This window comes from Puma concolor, chromosome D4 (genome assembly GCF_028749965.1).
Source record: "Puma concolor isolate L17-30 chromosome D4, mPumCon1.1.hap2, whole genome shotgun sequence".
Classification (NCBI taxonomy): Eukaryota; Metazoa; Chordata; class Mammalia; order Carnivora; family Felidae; genus Puma; species Puma concolor.
The window spans coordinates 76,828,192-76,852,702 of NC_141679.1; the positions used below are offsets into that span (position 1 = coordinate 76,828,192).

Sequence of the window (24,511 nt, forward strand, 5' to 3'; positions counted from 1 at the left end):
AAAAATTTTTTTTAACGTTTTATTTATTTTTGAGACAGGGAGAGACAGAGCATGAACAGGGGAAGGTCAGAGAGAGGGAGACACAGAATCTGAAACAGGCTCCAGGCTCTGAGCTGTCAGCACAGAGCCCGATGCGGGGCTCGAACTCACGGACTGTGAGATCATGACCTGAGCCGAAGTCGGCCGCTTAACCGACTGAGCCACCCAGACTCCCCTGTCATGTGTATTCTCAAGGGGGCACTGTCTATGGAACTAAGAGATATTTCTGTGGACCCCAAGTCCTTTGTGGTTCTTCTCAGCTGACAGTGAAAAGGAGGCCCCAAATTCCATCCAGGTGGATGAACACTTACTTGCGGTGCCCCCAGAGCCCAGTCAGGAAAATGCAGGTGAAAAGGACTATATTGTGCTTTAGAAAACTTTGTGGGTTTTTTTTTTTTTTAATTTATATATTTATTTTGAGAGAGAGAATGGGAAGGGCAGAGGGAAATGGGGAGAGAGAATCCCAAGCAGTCTCCACGCCCAGTGTGGAGCCCAACCCAGGACTGGAACTCGGGAACCACAAACCTTGAGATCATGACCTGAGCTGAAATCAAGAGTTGGACACTTAAGTGACTGAGTCATCCAGGTGCCCCATAGAAAACTTTGTATTTGATGAAATTCTTAGAATGTCAGAGCCAGAAATGCTCTTCTAGATGATCTAAACCTGACTTTTTATTTTATTTTATTCATTTTTTTTAATTTTTTTTTAATGTTTATTTATTTTTTTGAGAGAGACAGAGACAGAATGCGAGTGGGTTAGGGGCAGAGAGAGAGGGAGACACAGAAGCAGAAGCAGGCTCCAGGCTCTGGGCTGTCAGCGCAGAGCCGGATGCGGGGCTCGAACTCACAAACCGTGAGATCATGACCTGAGCGGAAGTCGGACGCTCAACCGACTGAGCCACCCAGGCACCCCTGACTTTTTATTTTAAAGATGAGGAAACTGGGACCTAGATAGTAGCCAAATCTAAAATTTGATGGAATGCCAAAATTGGAAGGGTTCTTAGTATGATCTAATTTAGTCTGATCTACTCAATGCTTATATGGAGTGGAAAATGAGGGTCAGAGAGGGGATGGACTGCCCAAAGTTGCACAGCATAAAAGCCACGGAACCAAAGCATGAACCTGGGTCTCCTGACTCCAGCCCAGTGCTTTTTCTCCTCCACTAGGCCACCTCCCACCCATGAAACACCTCGGAACTGCAAGTGTCACAGGACAGTCCCTGGGTCACACTTTTGTTTCTGTGTATTGGTTAGGAGCTCCCTATAGCATCTTCTCAGGGCACTTGACACTGTAGTCTTTAAGAACCTCCATTCTTCCAAGATTCATCCAGGAATGGCAAATCAAGGCCAAGTCCCAGGCCCTGTGGCTGTTGCTTCCTTCCATCTCTCTGGATCAGTCCAGTGCTTTGCGAAAAGGAAGCTTAGATTACCTGGGCGCTTGTTCTGCTGAGTTGGCAGTCTGGGCAGCCAGTGTGACAGCAGAATTCGATCCCTCCTTTGACTCAGCACTGGGGCCTAGGAGACCCTCACCTGTCAGGCTCCGAGCACTGCCAATGATGCTTATCGCCTTTGCCCTTGTAGGTGCTCCTCCTCTCCTTTACTCTTCAGCTTAGAGCTAATAGTTTGCCTCTTACCTGGGGCTGAAAACAATGCCTGGAAGAGATACAAATGCTGGGCCCAGGAAGGAGCCATCAACCTGGAGTGTCTAGAGTAGCCAAGACTGAGAAAGGGTTTTGAGACTCCTGAGCCCTCTACCCACCCCCCTGCCCCCACCGTATCCAAAGTGGTCATTCACTCACTCATGCGTCAGAGCTTCACTGATGCCTGTTATGTGCCTAGCACTACTCTGCATTCTGGGAACACCATGATCTTAGTCAAGTGAAAATAGTAACTATGCTCTTCCTGACTCATCTGTGGTATCTCCTTGCCCTTTGTCCATCCATGTATCCGTTCCTGAGGTTTTACTCAGTAAACATGTAAGGAATGTATATTTGATACAGTTTTGCTCAAATTGCCACACGTTTTGCTAGAAAATCTAGGATGCAAAAATAAATGACACACATTCCCATCCATCAGGAACTCATAGTGTAGTAAAGGAGATAGACAGTTAAAGAGAGAATTCTTAAAGATGTACCAAGAGCTGTATCCAAAACAAGTACAAGAAGCTGTAGAAACACAGAATATCCGGGGGGAATTAGAGAAGGCATTTTGGAGGGATGAGGTTTGAACTAGGTCCTGAAGGTTGAATTCCTTACCTGAACATACTAGTAATAGTAGTAGCCATGAGAAATACCAGCGATGGAAAAAAAAAAAAATCTCTAAGTAGTGAAGTTTTTCACTACTGTCTCTAGAAAGTCTCTAGAAAGTCTCCCTTCTCCACGCTCATCTAATTAACCCCTGCATGTCTTCGGATCCCAGCCAAAACGTCATTTCCTTAGGGACACCTTCACAGAGCTCCCTGATTAGGTTCAGTCCTCTTTAACAACATCACGTACCTTTCCTCCATAGGTCTTATCAGAGTTGAAATTGCCAATTAGATGTGTGATTATTTGATTAAAGCTTGCCTGCTCACTGAAGTGTAAGGTCTGGAGGAGTAGGAGCTCGATCTATATTGACTATTATGTCTTTTTCTTTAGCATAGTGTATCACACATCGTAAGCATTCAGTAAATATGGTTAAATACAAGATGGATGCGTAGATGGGTGGACAGATGCATGGATGTGCTACAGGAAAGGACATACAGCTAGTGATGAGACTGGAGATTTTTTCAGGGGCTAAATGATAATAATAATAACAATAATAATAATAATAATAATAATTAAAAGAACCAGTTTCGTTTATTTATTTTTTCTTCTTCTTTCCTAGTGACTCCTTTACCAAACCAGTTCCTTTTATTCTAAGGAAGGTGCATTAGGTTTGCTTCCTTCCTGTATTTGATATAAGAAAGACCCTAAAGATCAGAGCCCATAGGCAGGTCTCCTAAGGCACAGAGAAGAGCCAAGGGCTTATCCTTTGTTGTTTGTGCCTCTCAGCTCAAATATGAATGTGATAATGTGTTCATTACGGCAGGTGCACAGCAGAGCCACACTTGTTTTCATAGCCATGCACCTGTGCACACATACATCTGAGAACAGCTCTTGCCTGTTCTTGGTTCTGTCTTGCTAAGATGCTTTTAGACCCTAACAGGATAGTGAGGAAATGGAATCTGGCATCATGAGTTGGGGGCGCAAAGGCTCTGTGAATTTGGGGCAGAGATGCAAAAGCCAGGGATGCCACGGGGGTGGGGGTGACTCTTTGTGGAGCTCAGTTCTCCCCATAACAGTCAGGATGCAAAGGAGAGACCACTGGATCAGAGGGGTTGTGTTGAGATGCAATGGTCTTAGCCAACTGATGACACCTTTCACATCAGTGAGTCACTGAGCATTAGAGCACCCATCCTGAACTTTAATTACAGTGGTTTTGCTTTCAACTGCTTTCTATAGTAAAGGGTCATATGGTATTGTTTTTGATGGGGCAAGGGGTATGCTTATTGTTTTGAGAAATCAGTGGACCTAGCCTACCTCCCTATTTCATTGTGCTAGGAGTCTTGAGACCCAGTGAAGATAACCCAGTTAACCAAAATCACCAAGTAACCCCTCCAGTTCACTGGGGCTTGTTAGACTAGAGCCCAGATTTTCCAAACCTGCATTTCCACTATGCCAATGCAATCTATTCAATTTCATAAACATTTCTAAGAGCCAAAGTTGTGCCCAGCATTAAAATAGGCAATAGGGAGACAAAGATGAACTGGATGTTGCCCACATCTTCAATGAGCTCGCAGTCTTACACCAGCTACATGTCCATAAACAGAAAACAGTGGCTAAGTGCTCAGATGGGGAATAAAAAAAGTGTTAGGGGGTTTGCAGGTACTCCTGACTTTCCTGTAAGATTTCCCTGGGTTCAGATCAGTAATGACTTAACTCTGTCATCTTTTCCTGATTTTTGTAGCACCACAGAGTTGGAGGAGCACAGGGAAGAAAAGCAACAAATCAGTATGTGCTAGATATAGGCTAGAATGGCAAAGAAAAAAATATTAAGCCAACTTAGATTTAAATCACTGCTCTGCCCTGCCAGTGGGATCTTGGCTGGGCACTTTTCTTGCTCTGAGCCTCAGAATCATCTGAAAAGAGGGAAGAGCAAAGCTTAACCTCACATGTTGTTTGGAGAACAAAGACAACAAACACATAAAGCACGTGACGTTAAGTACATCTGTACTCCAGTGCTAGAGGAGAGGGAGCCCACAATCACATACGGACAATTGTGCCAAATTCCTATGATTTTTGATCTTTACAATTCTGGGTAGATGGCATGCAGCTTATATTTTATTATAAATCGTGTGTCTAATTACCTACTCCTAGGAAAAGTAGGGGGAAGGTGCTCAAATTTTCCAATCTTTTCGTGAAGTAAAATGAACCCTGCTTTGGAAAGATGTAAGTGATCTATCCTGTGGCTTTGCATACTCCTACAAGTGTGTCCACCAGCGTAACCATAATTTAGTCAGGGAAAACTCAGCTAGATAAGTCTTTAAAAATGGTAGAAGCGATAACTGGTCTAAGAGGGTGTTGAGACTTGAAGCCAGGTAGGCTGTCTGCAGAGGTTTTTAAAACGTTGAGAGAGAGCTAGACAACCGCAGGGCCATCGCTCACCCACTCAGGATGCTAACAGGCCTCCTTCCCTTCTGCCTCTCTCCCCCTTTGTAGCCCTTCATGGGAGACAATTACTGTGATGCCATCAACAACCGGGCTTTCTGCAACTACGATGGTGGGGACTGCTGTGCCTCTACGGTGAAGACCAAAAAGGTAGGCCCCTGGGCACCGCCTCCTGCAGGCCTGCCCAGCTTCCCAGCCAGGATCACCCTACATGCTGGATAACCTAGTGCCTTGGTTGTGTCAGCACTTGCTCACAAGCTGTACTGTACTGTATTTTTTTTTTTTTATTATTATTCTTTTAGGCAGTAGTTGAGCTAATGTCATGTGCTGGGCCTTGGGCTAGGTGGGAAGGTTCATGGATGATCTTTGCAGATGTGGTTCCTCACCCTCAAAGCTTAGAGCCAGGTATGGAAGCAGACAAATACAAGAGTCATCAATACTTTGGGATGAGGAGGATAGAGCACTTTGAGGCCCCAGGCCAGGGGTTGGAGAAGGCTCTACAGAGGAATCAGCATGGAAGCTAAAACTTGAGAGATAAAGAGAAGGATCAGGGAGGTGGCCAGGAAAAGAATTCCTGGGGCATGTAAAATCCTAGAGAGAAGTTGCATTTCTAGGCTGTATGGCTAAAGTCTAGGGGAAGAGAGAAGATGGGACATTTCTACCAAGGTAAGTCATAGCCTTTGATTATTCTGTAATCTCTTGTTTCTCACATCTAATTTTTATAAAATTAGCAGGGGTGGTCTTGGTTGTGATTTTCTTCCTTGGCATATTAAGATGTAATAGGAGTGATTCAAGTGTTTGTAGTAAAACCTGAATATTTGACTATCACGTGTATCTACCAGTCACAGAAGAGTAGCCACCTCCACTTTCTTCCTGATGAGCGCTGGGGAAGAGGTGGGTCCACCAGGGCAACCCAAGTTGAGAGCACTCTTGTGATGAATATGTTCATGGGAAGCTATTTCTGTTTTTATATTCATCAATACTCTGAGCCAAAAAATCATTTGAGCTCATCTCTCTCTCTTTAAAGAAGGGAGAACTTTGTTCCTAAGACGGGTCAGTCAGTCTTAGCTGACGAGGTGTCTGTGATCATGTGGTCCAAACTTTTCATTTCATAATGGGGCACTGAGGCCCATAGAGGAGGAACGATTTGTCTATGGTGGCAGAGGGAGTGATAGACACAGAGCAAGGCTCCTGGCTTGCTACTTAAATACCTTTATATTGTACCATCCTTAAAAGAATTAGTTCCTTTAAGAATGATGCTCTGACCCTAGAATGCATGGATAAACAGGGTAAGACCCAAGGAACACACTCAAACTCCATTTTTTGGTTGATGACTAGGGCTGCTGGGGCTCTCTGGGATCAGCCAGTCTTGTATGGGCAACGTTTCAGGATGCCTGCCCTTCTTTTCTGTTTTAAACACTGAAGGTAAACACTTTCTGCCCGAATACAGTTGAATAAAATTCATTGTCTATTAATGAATTTTCTATTAATGAATTTGTTTTGTATTTATTCACTCATTTCTATTCATTAGTAGAAAGTGAATTTTATTTTTCTCCCGGGTACGAAACAATACATATTCTACTTTTTGGAAAATCCAGAAAGTAGAACACCACCATCACTGCTGATCTTACAACCCAAAACAGCCATTGCTTTCCTTCTGGAGTATTTTGTGTGTGTAAGTGTGTGGGTATTTGCGCCTATGTATATGTCACTGCATTTCCAGCTTGCAATCTTGTTTTGTTTTTACTTAGCACAGGAAATCTTACACGTAAGAATATGGTCTGACATTATTACAAATTTCCCAGCCATAGTTTTTCCTCTATTATTATTTATCACAGGGTTGTGATGTATTGTAATTTGTGTAACCATTCCCCTCTGACTATTATTTTTAACTCTTGGGTTCAGTTTCTCACAACGATAAATAATGATGCTTGTGAATATATTTGCAGGTAAATATTTTTCTAGCTCTTATTATTCCTTCACAATTGACTTTTAGAATTGAAAGGACCAGGATAAGAGGTGCGAGCATTTATAAGGCTCTTGATACATGTTGCCAAATGAATCGCATACAATAGTGTCAATTTCACTTGTTGGAATGAGCCATTTGCGAAAGTGAATGGACAATGAAGTTTGTGTTTTAAATAGAAGTTTGTGTAGAATTATGACACATCATTCATGTGACACCATCAGCTGGAGTAAGAGCAGCTCCGATTAAAAGAATTTTCCTACCAACTATAACTTATATACAAAAACATAAAAAAAAAACTAATTTATTTTTATTGGGAAACTTCCTTAAATGGATTGCTGTTTCTACAGAGTGCATGGTAGGAACATGAAGTCATGAGACTGGGGTTCAGGTGCAGATTCCAAATTATTACAGTCACTTGCAAAAATATATGCGTGTACACCATATGGCCACTTTGGCTCTCTGTTCCTATACTGGGTTCGGGTGCAACAATTTCAGACATCAGGGCCCTTAGGTGAGTGCTGCCTCTTTAGTGAGAGACCCAGAGTCTGTTCTTTGGCAGTTCTGCATATGCTTCATAGTCATTGCTTTTCCACCCACGTTATGTATGTAATTTTGGCCTTTTGTGTTACAAGATCCCCTTCTTTAAACTGGTGATCCTTCTTGTCAGCCAAGTTTCCTTCGTTCAGTGAGACGCATGTTCCTTGAGCATTTGTGTGGGCCCAGCACTGTACCGGACTGTGTGCACTTTCCAGAGTCCAGATAGACTGACACCTGCCCTTGTGAAGCGCACAGTCTATTAAGGGAGCCAGGTGTTAAGCAGTGAGGTATACAACCACACCTTGTAGTGCTTTTGTGCAAGGGCAGTAAAGGACAGGTGCAGGATCTTTTGGAGAGCAGCGTGAAGGTGAGAGAAAGCTGCTTTGGAGGTGACATCTACATGGAGCCCTGGAGAATGAGCAGCTCTCCTGGAGGAGGTGAGCAGTGGTGGAAGACAGGATGGAGAGGGCTGTAAGAACCATGTGGGGAGCATGGGTTACAGAGCCTGACCTTCTCTTCTGGCGCACACGGCTTTGCTGTAGTTGTTCCTTGTTCGCAGCGTTTGGTGCTTTCTTCACATTGGGGATTCCTGGAAGTCTGACTTCTGGAGGAGAAGCGTGTCTCAAATTAAACTCACACTTCCTACAATTTAAATTCCCCAATTTAACTTCTAAGTAAACTCCAGCTTCTTGAATGCATTAACACTCTCTCGTACACACCCAACTCTGCTTCCTGCAGTAGACTGGGTTCTAGAGACAGCAGGTGGAGAAACAGAGGATGAAAAAGATACCCCTAAGTGAACTGTCCCCTCTGTCAGACATCCTGCCAGACACGTGTCCTCTGTGACCTTCTTTAATCCCCATGTCAGCTCTGACAGGTCACTATTACCTCTGCTGCACAGGTGAAGCAGTTTGGGCCCCAAGCACCAACAGGACTTTTGCTTGAGGTCACTTGGCCACAACTGCTGAGGCCCAAATTCGAACCCAGTTCTCCCTGACTCACGAGCCCAGCTCTTGCTCCTGCATGAGGCTGAGTCCTCAGTGCGCATGAGCGTGACCATCCCAGTTCTTGTTGGAGACAATTCACCATGAACCCCGACTGCCAGGGAACCTTGGACGTGGGACTCCTCCCCTTGGCCAAGGTGAAAGCAGCCTTTCCCAGCAGTGAAGACAGGGTGGGGAGTCATCGAGGCTCCCAGCCTTGCCAGCCATCCCTGACGTCCCAGACAGCAGTTTCCTCTGAGTGGAAAAAAGTCCTGGTTTCTGTCTCCAGCTTCCACAGCAGGAAGCCTCTGATGGCAGGAGAGGGGCCAGAGGCTGGCTTCCTTCCTCTCATTCCCTGCCCCTTACTGGTGGCCTTGTTTCATTCCTACCTGAACTCTTGGCCCCAGCCACCCATCGTGGGGAGTTCCCTGCCCACAAGCACCCAGCCTAGCATTCAGGAACTTACTTCATGCACCTTCCTCAATTACAGTAATTCCATTAATGGTGCACATTAATGGTGCCTTGTCAGGGTTAGAGTCTCTGCATATTATCTCCCTTTGAGATACCCAATAAGATAGACTCTGTTGAAGCTCAGAGAGGGTGAACTCACTTTTACAAGGTGACACAGCCGCAGGTAAGAGTCAGGATTTCCTTACTCCAAACAATCGTCATTACTATTTTTTGAGAGCTTATGATTTGCCAAGCATAGTGGTGATCGTTTTTGCACGTGTCATCTCATTTCATCACGCAGCAGCCCCATTGTAGGTGTTGTCTTGTTATGCTCATCTTGTAGACAATGCAGCTGAGGCTGAGAAGGGCCAAGGTCCCACAGCCAGCAGGTGGTAGGACTGAGATGCAAATCTCGCGAGTCTGGACTGTGAGGCATCTGCCTCTAACCCCTGTTCTGAACATCTAGAGGTAATGAGCTTGCAGCTTCCCCCCTTCCCCTGGCGGGTGGGCTTCTTCCTTCCTAGTGCTCCTAGAGAGCTGTCCTGGGTATGAACTTAAGGCCCATGGGTAAGCAAGCATTCAGCATCTTCTCCCACATTTCCTTCTAGCCAACTCTCTACCGAACCCTCTTCCCAGTCACCAGGCCTGGGGACTCCAGGTCAGATGGCCCAGAATGTCAGTCTGCTCCCTCCATCCTTCCCCCCTTTGTCTGTCTGTCCAGACACCAACTGTTCCCCACATCTGCCTTGTGGGGTGACCTGGGCCCAGCTGGCAGACAAAAAGCAAGACTATGCAGGAAACTCCGTCTGACAGGGGTGACCGGTTTCCCATCCAGACACCTGTCTGCAGTGCAAGGCAGACAGGAAGGGGCAGGACTCAGCTTCTCAGCATGTCAGTTTATTATTTTCCTGTTTGGAGCCTTGAGGAGTCTCGAATACAGAGCAGATTTCCAGAACGGTCGCTTCAGTAATTTACCCTCATAACAAAACAAAAAAAAAATCATTTATAATTGGAATCATTCTCAGTAAGCATGTGTTGGAGCTTTAAGGGAAGAAGGGGAAACAGCCTTAACTTATTCAACATAGCAAGGCTTTGTAAGGCGTGGTGGCCTGGAACACTAGTTATGGTCATGTTTCAGACAGCTGCTAAGGGACTAATTGTGGAAGATGTCTGGGAAGTTGGGGTGGAGTCCCAGTTCTGTGACTTAGTTCTGTGACCCTGGGCAGGCCAGTCTCACCTTGGGTTTTTTATCTCTTGACATCTGGATTATATTCATGTCTAGGGCTTTTCCACATGGCTCCCTGAGGGACTTGGCTATCGAGTCAGAATCTGAGGGCTATTTGGGGCAGAGACCAGTAAAGATTAAGGAGAGATTAATCCCAGAAACCGGTCTCAGCACAGGATGGCATGCCTAACTGATGACATTAAGTATAGGGTTGCCATATTGATTTGCTAAATCTAAGTGAAAACAACGTGGTTTCTTAGGAAAGGACATTATACCCAAATGAAGCCCATTGGTATAAGGAGGCTAGTGATTCTATAATACATGAGAAGATAATAAACATCATTAGATGGACAGCAGCCTTCTTCGCTGAGTGGTCCATGCTAAAGGGTTGGGTATTGGGTTGCAGAGTTGGTGATGTCCATCAGTGGGTCTTACATCTCTCCTTAGGAACTAGAATGGTCCTCCTAAAACAAGTCTTGTGGTATTACTCCTCTGTGCAAAGCCCTTCACAGTTCTCCCAATGGCCTATAAGGCCCTATGTGTTCTGCCTACCCCCATTAATTCTGTGGCCTCACTCCCCACTCTCAGTAGTCTCTCTCACTTGACTCTAGCCCTCTGAACTCCTCACCATCCAGCCAGGCATCCTTCTACCTACAGACTTTGTCACTGGCTCCTTCTTTGGCTGAGAACATTCTTCTCCATTCATCCAACATGACTCACTCCCTCACCTCCTCCAATTTTTTGCTGAAGTGTCAAATTCTCAATGAGGCCCACCCTGACCACCCACCTTACACTATCCCTTACACACCCATTTGCTTTGGATTCTACTTTTTTTCTTTGTTTTAAAACCCTTATCACCTAGGCACATACTATAAAATGTATTTACTGTCTCGGAATCTGCACCTTCTTGTTGATCAAATGAACATTTCATGAGGTCAAGAATATACATCCATTTGCTCACTGATGGATCCCTGGTTCTGACATACCCCACTGGTGAGCACCTGCTATGTATGTGACATACACTGTTCTAGGCCACAAGATGGACCTAGTCCCAACCATGCTGAGTTTATTTAGAGTATATTAAGTGCCAACAGAGAGCAAGTGAGGGAAGCTGACAAAGCTTCCTGGAGAAGGCAACACCAAAGGTGAGATATGAAAGGGACAGTAAATCTTAGCCAGGTTAAAGGAGTTGGGGGAGGACCAGAGACAAGGATGTGAGGGCAGTGTTTGTGGCAGAGGGCACAGTCTGTGCAAAGGCCCAGATGTAAGGGAGCATATTAAGGAAACTACATTTCCCTAAGTGTTGCTAGAGCACAGGGTGAGAGGGGATGTAAGTAGTAAGAGGTAAGAAATGAGCCTTGAATGGGCTTTTATAAACCAAGCCAGGGAATCTGAACCTTATCCACAGAGCCAAGGAGTGTTCAATGATTCTAAGCATTGAATTAGTCTAGAGGATCCTAGAAGGCTTCCTGGAAGAGGGGCTAGATGTGTTTACCTTGAAAGATTAGTAAGAGATAACAAGAAGATGACTAAAGAGACTATACTAATTCCTCGTCCACAAAATCATTGGCTTCTGGAATGTTATGATTTTCCCTGTTTGGGATAGAGCTTTGAATTCTCCATGTGGATAAATCAGACACTATTTCATTTTGTTTTTTGAGTAAACATGCATTTCATCTGTAAATTGCTTATCGAGGAACTATGTCCACAAGAACACCTAATACATGGTGTTAGTGTAGACTGATAGGAGTTGTAAGTATTAGATACTTATTTTAGTTTGATCCTATTCAGACCCATCTGTCCCTCAAAGTTCCCATTCTAATAACCATTGTCAACATACATCATCAAGACCACCATCACCAGCAACATCCCCAATATCGCTAGTATTACCGTCACCCTCATTATCACCATCATGTATTGAGCACATGTTTTATGCCCATATACCATGCTAGGTGCTTTACTTGAATTTTATACTTTATCCAAAATACTTCTAATGGACAAGCCTGTCATTGCCTCCATTTTACAGACAGAGAAACTGAAGCCCCAAAACGAAAATAACTTGCCCAGCAGCATAAGGAATCAAACCCAAGTCTCATTCCCTTTTCTCTCCCTTACTCTCTCCCCCCATATCCATATGACCACTTTATCCACATTTAAACACGCCTCTGTATTCACTGACTCCTCCATGCCCTGCACCAGGCACGTATCTACCCTGCCTCCAAAGAGCTTACGGGGAGTCCTTGTACTCACATCACACCTTGGTCTGCTTGATCTCATTACATCTGTCGACACCGTGAAGTCCCTGAGACTCAGAGTGGTGAAGTGATGTGCCCAAGCTCCCACGGTGGGCATGTGGGCAATCAAGGCGTTCTGGCGTTCAGCATAGGACGCGTGTTGCTCCCCACACTCTCTGCTTGTGACCTCCCCGTTGAGTCTGAGTCACAATCCCGCCCCTGCCTGTCTCCCAGCCTCAGAGGAGACCTGCAGCCGGGACCTTGTGGTGCATCTGCCTGGGCTGTATTCCTGAGCCGCTCAAACACACACACACACACACACACAGGTGGAGGTGTTATCCTGGGCAACTCACCCCAAGGAGAAACCCCTGTCCCTGAGCACCATCTCCAGTACAGAGGAGAAAAGGAGAGACTCGTGGCCTTTGGTCATTGACCTGGGCTTGTTGACAGAATCCTAGAGTGGGTGGCCAAGCCATTTATGGGATAGCCTAGCCACACGGTGCTGGGAATCCCACATGTAAACTGGCCACCATGGCGTTTGTGCTGTGGGTGGTAGGTTTTCTTGGGAGCCCATCTGGGGGAGAAGGTAGGAAGCTGCTTGGGGAATTTCCCAGGAAACCTGGGAATTGGGTTCAGAGCTGACTTTACCAGGAATGTGACCCTTTTTTCCATGTCTCAGTTTCTTTCTCTATAAAAAGGGGACCCTGACTCCTGCTCCGCCTGCCTCCTGGGGGGTCGGTACCAAGGAGTGATTACAAACAGGGGTACAGATCTCAGGCCAGACGCCAGCCAAGTGACTCACCCCTGTGCATCTTCGTTTCCTCTAAGATGTAAAATGGGGCTGGTAAGAATAGCTACCTTATCAGGGTTGCTGGGAGGAGTGAGTGAGATAGCACACATTGGGTTAACTCAGCCAGGCACATACTAAGGGATAAAAGGCTATTGGCTATCAAAAGACACAGCAGCAGTCAGCCTGGCCAGGTTGTGAAGGAGGAGCCTTCTTACTCTCACCTGCTGAAAAGCTCTCAGTGTTTGGAGTGGACTTTAGAATCCTACACCGTCTAGTTACTGACTGGTAGTGAGGCCCAGGGTGAGTTTGTTTTCTTTTAAACTTTCTGAAGCCTCTATTTTCTCACCTACAGGATGGGTAGCTAATAGCGACAGCCTCACAGCATTGTGCAGTGTGGACTAGCCAGCACATTAGGAATTATCCGGCACGTGGAAGGGCCACAGGAATTGGTAGCGTGTGTGTGTGTAAAGTGGTGTTCACTGCGGTGGACCCATGTCAGACCTGGGAACACCTGGGAAGTGGGTAGAGCTGACAGTCTCTACCCTTCTGTTCCCACTTGCCACGGAGGATGCTTGTGACAAGAGAGGATCCCAAGGCAGGCTCTGAATAGGCACTTTGCTAAGATGCAAGAGGAAGGATGGGAGGAGGAAACAAGAGGCTGTACGTCTGTTCTGCACTAGGGCTTCTGCGAGCTGGTTATTTTATGGACTCCTCACCAGAACCCTGCGAGGTTTTTCCAAGGACCCTTGCCTTACAGATGGGGACATGAAGTCCCCAGGGCACCAAGGACTTGCTGGAAAAGCGGCACCTAGGTGGAGCCCACACCTGAACTTGTCTGCCTCCCAAACTCCTAGCAAGGGCTCGGTAAATGCAGCTGTATTTACAAGCATGCAGTGAAGATAAGGAGGCTCCAGATCTGCCTCCTGAGGCCAAACCTTCTAGACTTTGTTATTCTGATCGGGGTTCTTTCCCTCAGTTTCCAGACTTGTTTCTTTGGGAAAATGCCAAAACTGCCCTGGCTGACTTGGGGAGGAAAGGGAGTGGCCATGCCCTGCTCACTTCACCAGGGTGGGCACACTGGCTTAGAGAAACTAACTGGTGACGGGGCCCTGCCAGCTGGTGATATTGGACAAGCTAGTAGAACTGGGGATGGCAGAAAGGGGAACATGCAAGACAGGGTTTGTGGAGAAAGCCTAAGTTTCTACATCCTTTCTGGCCAGGGCTTTTGCCTTCTGCCTTTCTCAGATGAGAAGGATTTTCAGACAGATGGGAAAGTAGAGAACATTAGAATCAAATCTTAATGTACAGGTAGGGAAAGTGAAGCCCAGAGAAGGGAAGCAACATGTACACACTCACATAGAGAGTGAGTGCAAGAGCAGAGGGTCCCTGCCTTGTGTTCTGGGTGCATATTCATGCATTCATTTGTTCCTCCGTTCAAGGGTCCATTGAGTGCCTGTTATGTGATGTATAAAGACTCAGGTCAACAACAGACATGGTCCTTGCTCAGACTGAGCTGGCATACAAGTACAGAAGCCTTTCAGAATGAGATGACGTGATATGAGATGAAGGTGACGATGCGATCTTTGGTCAGACCAATGAGGGAGGAGGTGAGACTTGAGACAAAGACCTGAAGAATGGAGGAGCAGCTGGCCAGGAAAGAGCAGTGAGGGGAGAGGAAGGTTGATGGCTAGAGACTTGCTCAGATGGTGGTTCTCTATGGAGGCTGTCGGACAGTGTCATCCCAGCCAACAGGAGGAAAGGTCACAGAAGGGGTTCATTTAGAAGAAAACGATGCTAATGATCCACACAACCTTCTGAATTTGTGTTCTATTACAGAAAGTTTTATCTGTTCAGTAATTCCAGGTTATCTGCCAATAATTATGTTTAATTTTGTAAGGTATACAACAGTGATCTCGTACTTTGGTGTCACTTTTTCCATAAAGTTTGGATTATGGGCAAAAAAAAAGGTAGGAAAACAATTGTAGTATTTGAGGAACCAATAAATAAGCTACCAAGAGTCAGGAAGAGAAAGGGGCCAGAGGTGGTCAAAGAAGTGTGTGTGGAGATCAGATCATGCAAGGCCTTGAACTCATGGTAAGGACTTTGGGTCTTATTCTAAGAGATCTGTTCAATTTTTGCCTGTGTGAGACGCAGCGGGAAGCTCTTTCTCTTTTAAGCTTTTTCTCTCTCTCTATTTAAGAGAGAGAAATCAGATGTGAGACTCTCTCTAATGGGTCCTAGAGCTCAGTGAGAAAGAATTATAGAGAGAACTCTGCACAGGACATTAGAGGTAACCGGATCATTCTAATGTTAGCATGTGGCAAGGACAGGAGAAGAGACTAGATAAAGGAAAGGGTTGAGTTGAGGACAAAGAAGCCGCTGAAGTCAGGGAGGTGGGAGAAGGGGACAACAGGCAGCAAAGGTGTCACCGATGGTGAAATGTGAGCTGGCGGGAAATCTGATTCAGCACAAGCCTCTCCTGAGTGTGAGGCCACGTGCTGGGGTTTCTGGATGTTTATTTGTGTTCGGACTTCACAACCGTATGAAATGTGTGGTCTTTTTAAAAATCACCCTTTTATGGATATAGAATCTGAGGGTCATGGCAGTGGAGGGATTTTCCCCAGATTGCTCAGTGACTGTGAATCCACCAAGGAGACCAGTCCAGGCCTCCTGGCTCCCATGATGGTACTCTCCCCATTTGACCTCAGCTGTTAGATTTGGACTTGGCCCCACCATCAGTTTCCCCACTTGGACTGGAGAATTTCCTCTATGTCGTTTAGAGGCTGTGGAAGGATATTCTAGATTAGAAGACACAGCCTTCACAAAGGCATGACAACTAGGTAGTCCGTGTCCTGAACAGGGAACAGCAAGTAGTTGTAAGCAGAAAGACACTGCGTGGAAGAAGCATCTATGAGAATGCTTAGCGTTCTCGTGAATGCTTATGAATTTTTTAAATGTTTATTTTCGAAAGTGAGAGAGAGGCACTAGTTGGGGAGGGGGAGAGAGAGAGGATCCAGAGCAAGCCTGTGCTGACAGCAGAGAGCCCAACACGGGGTTCGAACTCATGAGCCATGAGACCGTGACCTGAGACAAAGTCTAACACTCAAACGACTGAGCCACCCAGGCACCCCTGAATGCTTATGAATTTAAATTGAAAAGAGAAACAGAGATGTGCTAGTCATGGGTACAATGAAAGAGAGAGAGGTGGAGAAATGAACATTCATTCATTCTATGGCTTAAGCTCTGAGAAAACAAGAATGAACAAAACAGACATGGTTCCTGCCTCACTGAGGGAGAGAGATGAGATATCTCTCAATTGATGGATCGATCCATCGATGCACTGAGCATATGCCAAGAACTGTGCTATATGTTTTTCATCAGTTCCCTTATCCCTCATCACAACCTCAGGAGGTATATGCTTTCATTATGCCTATTTAATGAATGAATGAACTGAGGCTCAGAGAAGTTGTCACATGCTCAAGCTCACACCAGTAGATGAGAGGGCTGGGGCTTATACTTCAATCTTCCATTTTAAATCACTGCAAAATTGCAGGATGGAAAGAGGTTGAGAGGGAGGGAGGGAAGGCAGGCCAAGAGGCAGAGAGAAGAGTTAGATACACAGAATGAGTCCACAAGCCAGGAGGACAAAGATGTTCCCTGAGACTGTGTGAGCACTTGGAGACCCTGCCGAGGCAGGAGGCGAATGAGGTTATTACACCCATCTGCGCAGATGGGGGCCTCCTGGGAAAAGTTATATGCAAATACCATGATGCAATGAGGTGAAATCCTCTTGCGTTAGCCCAGGCTGGGCCTGGCTCAAGCAGGGCCTGCACTGTGCCCTTTGGGAAGACCAGTCATCTGCTGCATGGGGAAGACATTCGCGCTTTCAGTTTCTAGAAAGGAAAGCCAGATCAAGGTCCCAGAGCGTGTGAAGGGATGGAAGGGATGAAAAAGTTTTTACATTTTTTTCACAGCTTTTGTTACATGTGTATAACAATTCATGTTGTATACCTCTCAGCTCTTCTTTCTTAAAATCTGCTCCTCAACAGCCTTCAACCAAAATTTGGGATTTACAGTTACATTACCATTTTACATTACAGTTTTTCACCCATGATTTCATTCAGCCCTTAGAGTTCACAGTGCAAGGTGGGGCTTAATGATACCAGTGCTCCAGCTGGGAACCTGAGGCTCAGAGAAAAGTAGCTTCTCCCACTTTAAATACCAGATCTGTCACTTTTTACTTTGGGCAAATGCCTGCCCCTGTCAGAGAGCCTCAGTTTCCCTGTCTGAAAAAGGGTGATTGTTTTATTACCCATCATCTTACAGAGTTGTCAAAGGATTCGATGTTTTCCTATTTAGAAAGTGCCTGACCTATAATAAATGCCCTTGAAAATGGAAGCTGCTCTTACAATGACCCGTGATGATTTTGATAAAAGTTATTGCAGGGCTAGCAAGAAACAGAGCTATGAGTTGAACTTGAGTCTGCTGCCCCTCCCCCACCAAATTCAGTCATTGGAAAACTATATCAGACCCAACCACCTGGCTCACTTCTTCTCTCTTTCTCTCTGCAGGTTACCCCATTCCCTATGTCCTGTGACCTACAAGGTGACTGTGCTTGTCGGGACCCCCAGGCCCAAGAACACAGCCGGAAAGACCTCCGGGGATACAGCCATGGCTAAGGAAAGACAAGGAGTTGACAAAGAATTCCCAGCGCCAGGACCCGCATCCCTTTGGTATTGATTTCACAGTCAGCTGCTCAACGGAATGGCCTCCCCACACCAGGGATCCTTAGCACCCAACCGGTCTGCCTTTAATTTCACCCAGGAAGGACTCATAGTAGGGGCGCATGAACCAAGTCTCGCCATGTTGAAGGATGAAATGGAATCCCATCCCAAAGTCTTAGATGGATTGCATATACAAGTGTGCTGTCCCAGAGCCTAAAATTCAAATCATTTGTCACACAGCCACAGCAAGAAACACGTTATACAGTTAGGAGTATGCACATATGTGGTTAGTACACATGCATGCATACGTACCCCAACAGACATCTGTGTGAGGGCGGTTTTGGAGACTGAGCAGAGAGAGACGGGAACAAACTCAGTCTTCCCTTTCCCAAGCTCCTAGTCAATACTGTCCTTGGGAGAAGAACAGTTGCAGAAACTGCTAAGACCAAGTGTTGTCAAGATAGCTTGTACTCTGAGGCTTGGAACATGTCAGGCATGCACTGTTGTGCAGTCCTTTGGGATTAGAAGTGAAATGGTCTCTGATCACCTACCTTCTAGGGAAGTAGAACCCAGGATGAGGTAAAGAATCCAAGGTATGCAAAGCCCCCTAATTCTTCTGCTGCCGTGGGGGGATTTTACCCCAACTCCAGGGTTAAGGCCAAGCTGGAAATGGCATAGGGTTGCAGTGTCAAGGTATTATAACAGCCCCCTGCTTGAGGCCATAATATCCCTCCAGAACCCACCCATTCCCCAAATCTTGCCTTGGGACCACATTCGCTGCTACTTTTCCTGCTGCTCTATCCTATACATTGAGTACCCCCAAGATGGTAGGACTAGGTTAGGAAAAACCCCACACAACCAAACAGTCTGCCTTAAGAGTGACCCACATCTTCCCACAGCTCCTCACTTCTTAGCCCTTCCGCAAGAGAAAAACCCTGATTGGCCCACATGGTGAGAAGTTAAATCCCCCATGGGTGGGCTTCTCATCCTAGGAGGGAGTAGAGGGACTAGAGATACTAAAACCCTCACTGAGAGTCCAGAATGTCTGAGCCAGTGTTAGATTTTATAATCAATCAAGTGGACCAGTGTTAAATATGTTGTTGGGGCCATCCAGAGACTGCTGGAATTGTGGGGACTCTTGAGTTATTATCCTTATCCCAGCCTTCCTGGCCCTCCAGGCTAGATCAGGCTCTGGTGCTGAGGACCTCACGGTTGCCCTGAGCAGCATTCTAGAACAGAGAATCATTTTGGATATGATCAATCTGAGCTGTGTTCTTGAGGGCCCTCAGAGGGAAGCTAAAGAGCACACAGCGTCAGTCCCCAACAACCAAACACGGTCATCATGTTCTTCACATAGTCTTCCAGCTGTCAGGACTCCCATCCACACCTGTGGTTGGTCCGCCCTTCCCTCTTACCCAGGTTCAGCCTCCAAAAGTTGAGAGGGAGGTAGTCCATTGCATGTGGAAGCCCCTACCTCATTGGGGTCCTCTTTGCCTGTTTTCCACCAGTTACTTGTCCGCTCCTTTTGAATTAATATGGGAAGAAATTAATATGGAAAGAGGTGGCGAGAATGGTCAAGCTGGATATAATTTCTAGACCTGGAACTGAGAAAATGAGGCAGTAGGAGGGTATCACATAAAGATTGCTGTAAATCATGTCATCTCAAATCTAGTGAAAGCAAGCAACAAAAACAAAGTCTAGCACAGGAATGGGAAACCCCAGGCATGTGTGCTGACTCCTCATTGATGCACCTGAGGCAGTCATTGTTAATCAGTCATCGTCCTTTCTCCTATGGGGACCAAAAATAACTTCAGGAACGTTCTTCCTGTATTACTCCTGACAGCAATTACCTGCTGACCAAGAGCACTTGAGAAGACATCTATCAGCCAATATATACATATATCAAGGTGCTTTTTGCACAGGTGCCCACAAATGATGCAGTGCTTAGATTCGTGTGGCTTGTTCCGTGTTCCAAACTCTGAGACTGGGTTCCAGAATGGAGAAGCTGCCACCATGGTTAAGGACAGACTCAAATCCCTTATATTTCCTTCTTACAAACTCACATCTCATTTATATTCAGATCATTTTCTATAGTTACCAGGGCCAATCATTAGCAAAACCATCCTCAAAATCGGAAGACTTGATCCCATTTTGTACTCCCTCCAGTATCTTAGGACTCTTGCCAACTTCTAAAGCCCCTCTCTTGCCCTAGCTGAGTTATCAGCATGTGTGGTCAGCTGACAAGATATAAACTAAGAAAGGTAATGGTATGGGCCCTCCCAGTTGCTTTATCATGCATGGAAGTAGTGCAAAAAGTCTTGGAGACCCAAAGGCGCCATTACTAATGGTGGGGTTGCAGGAACCACAGAAAAACCTCACCGGCTTCCCTTAAATTGACCCTCGTGGTCTTTCTTCCTTCACTCTCACCCTGTCTATGCCCATACTCTCCAGCTGAGCAAAGTTTCCTAGAGGCTGACTTCGATCTTCAAACTCACAGATTGAGTTGAGCAAAGAACCACCCAGTCTCCTCCTTACCATCAATCAAACCTGTTACTCACAATGATATTAGGCAAGATAGGCTACCCCACTGATGACCAGCCTCATGCTCACGTGGGAGGCCCTTCTCAAAACTTAGAGAAAGAGACTCAGTTCTATTTGTGCGAGGCACTGATTTCCGGCTTCATTTTCTTTCTGGGAATGAACTCATGGTCTTATCCCTTTGATCATTTCCTGCTTAGGATAATGGAGTACTCACAAGGAGGCAGGTCTGAAGCACTGTTGTCTATCAGCAGCTCGGGGGCCCTAAAGCAGTTGGGGGTTCTGGGTTGAAGAAGTATTAGCCTGTTGGCAGCAAGAAAGAAAAGATGAGGAAGACAGTTCTCCAAACCCTGTTTTGGGAAGCCTTTCCAAGCCACAACCCTAACTGCATGCCCAGAGGACTTGCATTACCCCCATAGTCTGTGCCAACCACCTCTTAAGGGAAGATAGTCCTTGGGAAGTCCATTTTGGTGGCTAAATTAGGGTGTTAAGAAAGGGAGCGATCATAAATAAATAGGGCTTTGAAGATGGAGGGTATGCGCTGCTACTCCGGGCTTCAGCATGTTGAGTCACTGCCTAGACGGTTCTCTTGGCCTTTTTCCCACCTTGGCCAATGCTTAAATGCTATTTGTTGAAAATAATTCTTTCAGACAGATTTCAGCTACCTCCCTTCCAGGTTCAATTTAACTTGGTTGTAACTGTCAATTTGTTATAGGTCTTACCTGTGTTTTAAAAAGAAAAAGAAAGAACAAAAGAAAGAAAAAGGAAGGAAGGAAGAAAGGAAACCATAAATTCAAGTGAACAGTTTTGAGGTTTTATGTTTTGTGGTTGTTTTTGTTTTTTTTTTTCTGGAACTACTTCAAGTGGGAAAATAAAAAGAAATTGACGGTAAGAAAGCTGTACAGATAGAGATTGATAGAAGACAAAGATTAAAAGGAAATAAAATGCATGATTAAAAATAAGAATTAAAAAAAAAAAACCTATTTTTGTGCTTCCTAAAGGGAACTATTTATTCTACAGACTAGTAGGTAGACACAACCATAAAAATTTTCCCTAGCAGGAGACATAAAGCGGGATCTTATAATGCTGTTATTTTCTGTACATTGTGGTAGGTCCAGGAATAAGACCTCTTCCCCCTTGATATGTAGTTGTCGTTGTCGGGGGAGCATTTTGTCTATTTGTTTGGTGGCAATCAGTGGTAGCCGGGAGTAGGGAGGGCTGGAAATTGGTTTTACCTGATATTAAAGGGACATAGTGTGTTGTGCTTTTCACGTTATAAAATGTTTGTATTTACCAGTAGAGCACTGGGCTTTATAAAGACTGCACTTAGAATCACACTGCACGATCCACTTTCCTAAAAAAGCTGCTACATGACCAGACAGGTACTTCCCATGGTTTTTGAGAAACAAAACAAAATCAACCAAGCAATCAGCAAATGCAAAGACTAAATAGCAAATGAATAAAAGCCTATTCTTGTAACTTATTTACGTTTTGCCAAATTCCTACCAATGGTTTGATCTGTAAAAGATTTGTATAATAGCCGAGAGAGGAGTATGTCTCTAGAGAAAGAACCTGGAATTCTTGACTCCAGGCTTCCGTTTGCTCAGTGATCTTGAACAAGTCCTCAGATAGCTTCTCCATTTGCCTCAGTTTCTCCAGCTGCAAAATGGGGATGATACTACTTACCTACCTCACAGTGGGATGGCAGGGGATGGTGAGGCCCTGAGGATTTTAAAGGGGCTGTGGCAATCTGTGAGAGACACAAAGTCCATGGGTTACTTTTTAAGAATGCACAGGCCCATTGGCCATTTAAGAAAGACAGGGAGTGCTCATGTGATAGTTCAAGGAAGAAAGCTGGAGCTCCTGGATTTTATAATCCACCTGAAGAGAGAGGCTTGTATTTGGGAATATTTCACTCCTAGGTACATTGGATTTTCTCCTCCCCTGTGCTGGCCTTTACCAGTTCTAGAATTTGATTAAAAGCCAATTACATCTTACAGTGTAAAAGTCAGTTTACTGTGGTCTAGTCAAGACTCATGGGCCATTTCCAACCTCATGGAGGAAGGGAGTCACTAAAATCTCATCTTCTTCTCAGACTTAAAATTCCACATCAAGTGTTCATTAAAAGAAGATATGGCATTCTGAGTGCTAACAACTCGGGGCTTCTCAAACTAATACACCAGCAGTCAGTGAGGAGAATTTTGAACAATTATTGAGTTGCTTTCTTGGGTCTCTATAATCAATAACCTGTCCGCAGATATCTATCTATATAAAGATATTATATATAAATATAAATTTACATATATATGCACATGTATATATAGTTGTACATATATGTGTGTATATATATACTTAAATGTAATATTTACAAAATAAAACTGTGATCTCGTCTAGAGAAAATGTATTCATATTACAAACTGCTCTTCCATATTTATGTATCATATTATACCTTTTTATTATTGTTATAATTATTATGGGTATTTCTAATTGTTATGATGTTGAAATCTGGCACCTTCTGGAAACTACCAAAAATGATTCTCCATTGAAGTGCTTAAAAATCTGTTCTCATGAGAATTCTACTGGCCTACTACTATAAAAAAAGTAAAAAAAAAAAAAAAAAAAAAAAAAATCTAAACACCAAAAACAAAACACAATTCCAATCCTTTTTCTGTACCTCACGCGCATAAATTTGCTGCTCCTATTTTGGGTTTTGTTTTTTTTTCCTGTTTATGTGTTTTTATGGATCTAAGTTAAGTCTTTCAGCAATATATAAAATTGTAAATAGTAAACTTTATTTATTAAGAATGTCATCTTTTTTAATTTATATTTACACAATTGTTCATCTAATTTATTTTTTCTATACGGTTTTAAATACTCAGACATATTTTGCTGTTCATGATATTTTTATCCTGTTCTCGTGGATTTGTGTTTCCATACTGTTTTCTCTGGTCTCAATTACAGGTTGGATCTCACACACAAAAAAATAATGTCAAAGACAGAATTATTTTGCCACTGTTGATTACTATACCTTAAAATTCTATATTATGAAAATATATAATAGCTTGTATGCTTCAGTATGTAGCGGTGTGGTTTCTGTGTGTTGTGGAAATCTAAAGGACTCACATATGCACACACACTCATGTGGAAGAGAACCCTAGGGTCTTGAATGAGAAGATCAGTGGTTGCGTGAGGTTGAATTCGATCTACACCCAATCTTCTACACAAATAAATTCCTGTAAACATCTGCATTTTGCATATGCAAAAACTGAAAAACATTCTTACATGTTAAAAAAAAAAGTTCACATTTTAGGGAACTGAAACAAATATATAAATAGAAATTTACACATATATGCACATGTTTATATGGTTATATGACAATTATAGCTAGGCTTTTGGATGCTATCTTCAACAATATACTTCCAGCATATTCTTTATTTTCATTTTTTTCTTCATAATTGAATGCTTAGTCATCTGGTTCATCAAATGAGCCCGCAGCTGAGGCTGATGTTTTGCTGTTTTTGATCTGCCTACTGGATCTCATTTTTCATCTTATCACCACTTAGTAGCCCTGGGATCTTTGGAAAGTTATTTAATTGCTTTAAGATTTAGTTTTCCCATCTGTAAAATGGAAATAATAAAAGGACTCACCCCAGGATGTTGTTGATAGAATTAAATAAGATAAATATGTAATATTCTTAGAACTGCAACAGACACAGATTATATTAACTCTTGTTTTGATTATTATGAGACAGGGGTGGCTTACGACAACTATTCATAATACACTCTGTGTTTTGAGACCTACTTATTGTTTTTTAAGAGAATGAAACCAAGATGCACTAAAGCATTCAAGTACTTCCACCGGCACTGCCATGGAGTAAAGTCGTTGGCCCTGTAGACTGAGCTGCTGGCAGGCAATACCACCACCAGACAAGTCAAAATATGTGTTGACCTGTTGATATTTAAAATTTTTGAATCTTCACAAAAGGGCAGTTTGGGGACATCAAGGTGAATTATATGAAAGGCTACAGGTAGGGAAGTCAAGAACTACCCACAGGTTTTCTGGACTCTTGACAAACAGAATCCATTGAAAGGAGAGAAGGCACCAAAGTCACTGCTACGTTCTGCCAGATAAATTGCTATTTCCAAAGAGAGAGAATGATCACAGAGAACGTTTTGCTCAGTTCTCTTCAATTCACTGTGAAGACTGAAAGAAGATTTAAAGAACAGTTTCAAGAAAAGAGGCAAATATTTCCAAAACAGAGAAGAGAGGAAAAAGTCTTCATAGGGCTTTTGTACTCACGGGTTCTGTCTGTAGATGGGAAGTCACAGGGAAGA

The 24,511-nt window shown here is 44.2% G+C and overlaps 1 protein-coding gene across 1 annotated transcript in view; it reads left to right on the top strand.

The window, feature by feature from the left end:
• Window positions 1-23,253, top strand: part of PAPPA (pappalysin 1) — a 244,271-nt gene extending 221,018 nt beyond the window's left edge. Inside the window, exons 21-22 of the mRNA XM_086683839.1 lie at window positions 4,778-4,876; window positions 17,486-23,253. Coding sequence (XP_086539965.1) covers window positions 4,778-4,876; window positions 17,486-17,593 — 207 coding nt within the window. The 3' untranslated portion in view covers window positions 17,594-23,253. The remainder of the gene's footprint in view (window positions 1-4,777; window positions 4,877-17,485) is intronic.
• Window positions 23,254-24,511: the final 1,258 nt, after the last annotated feature.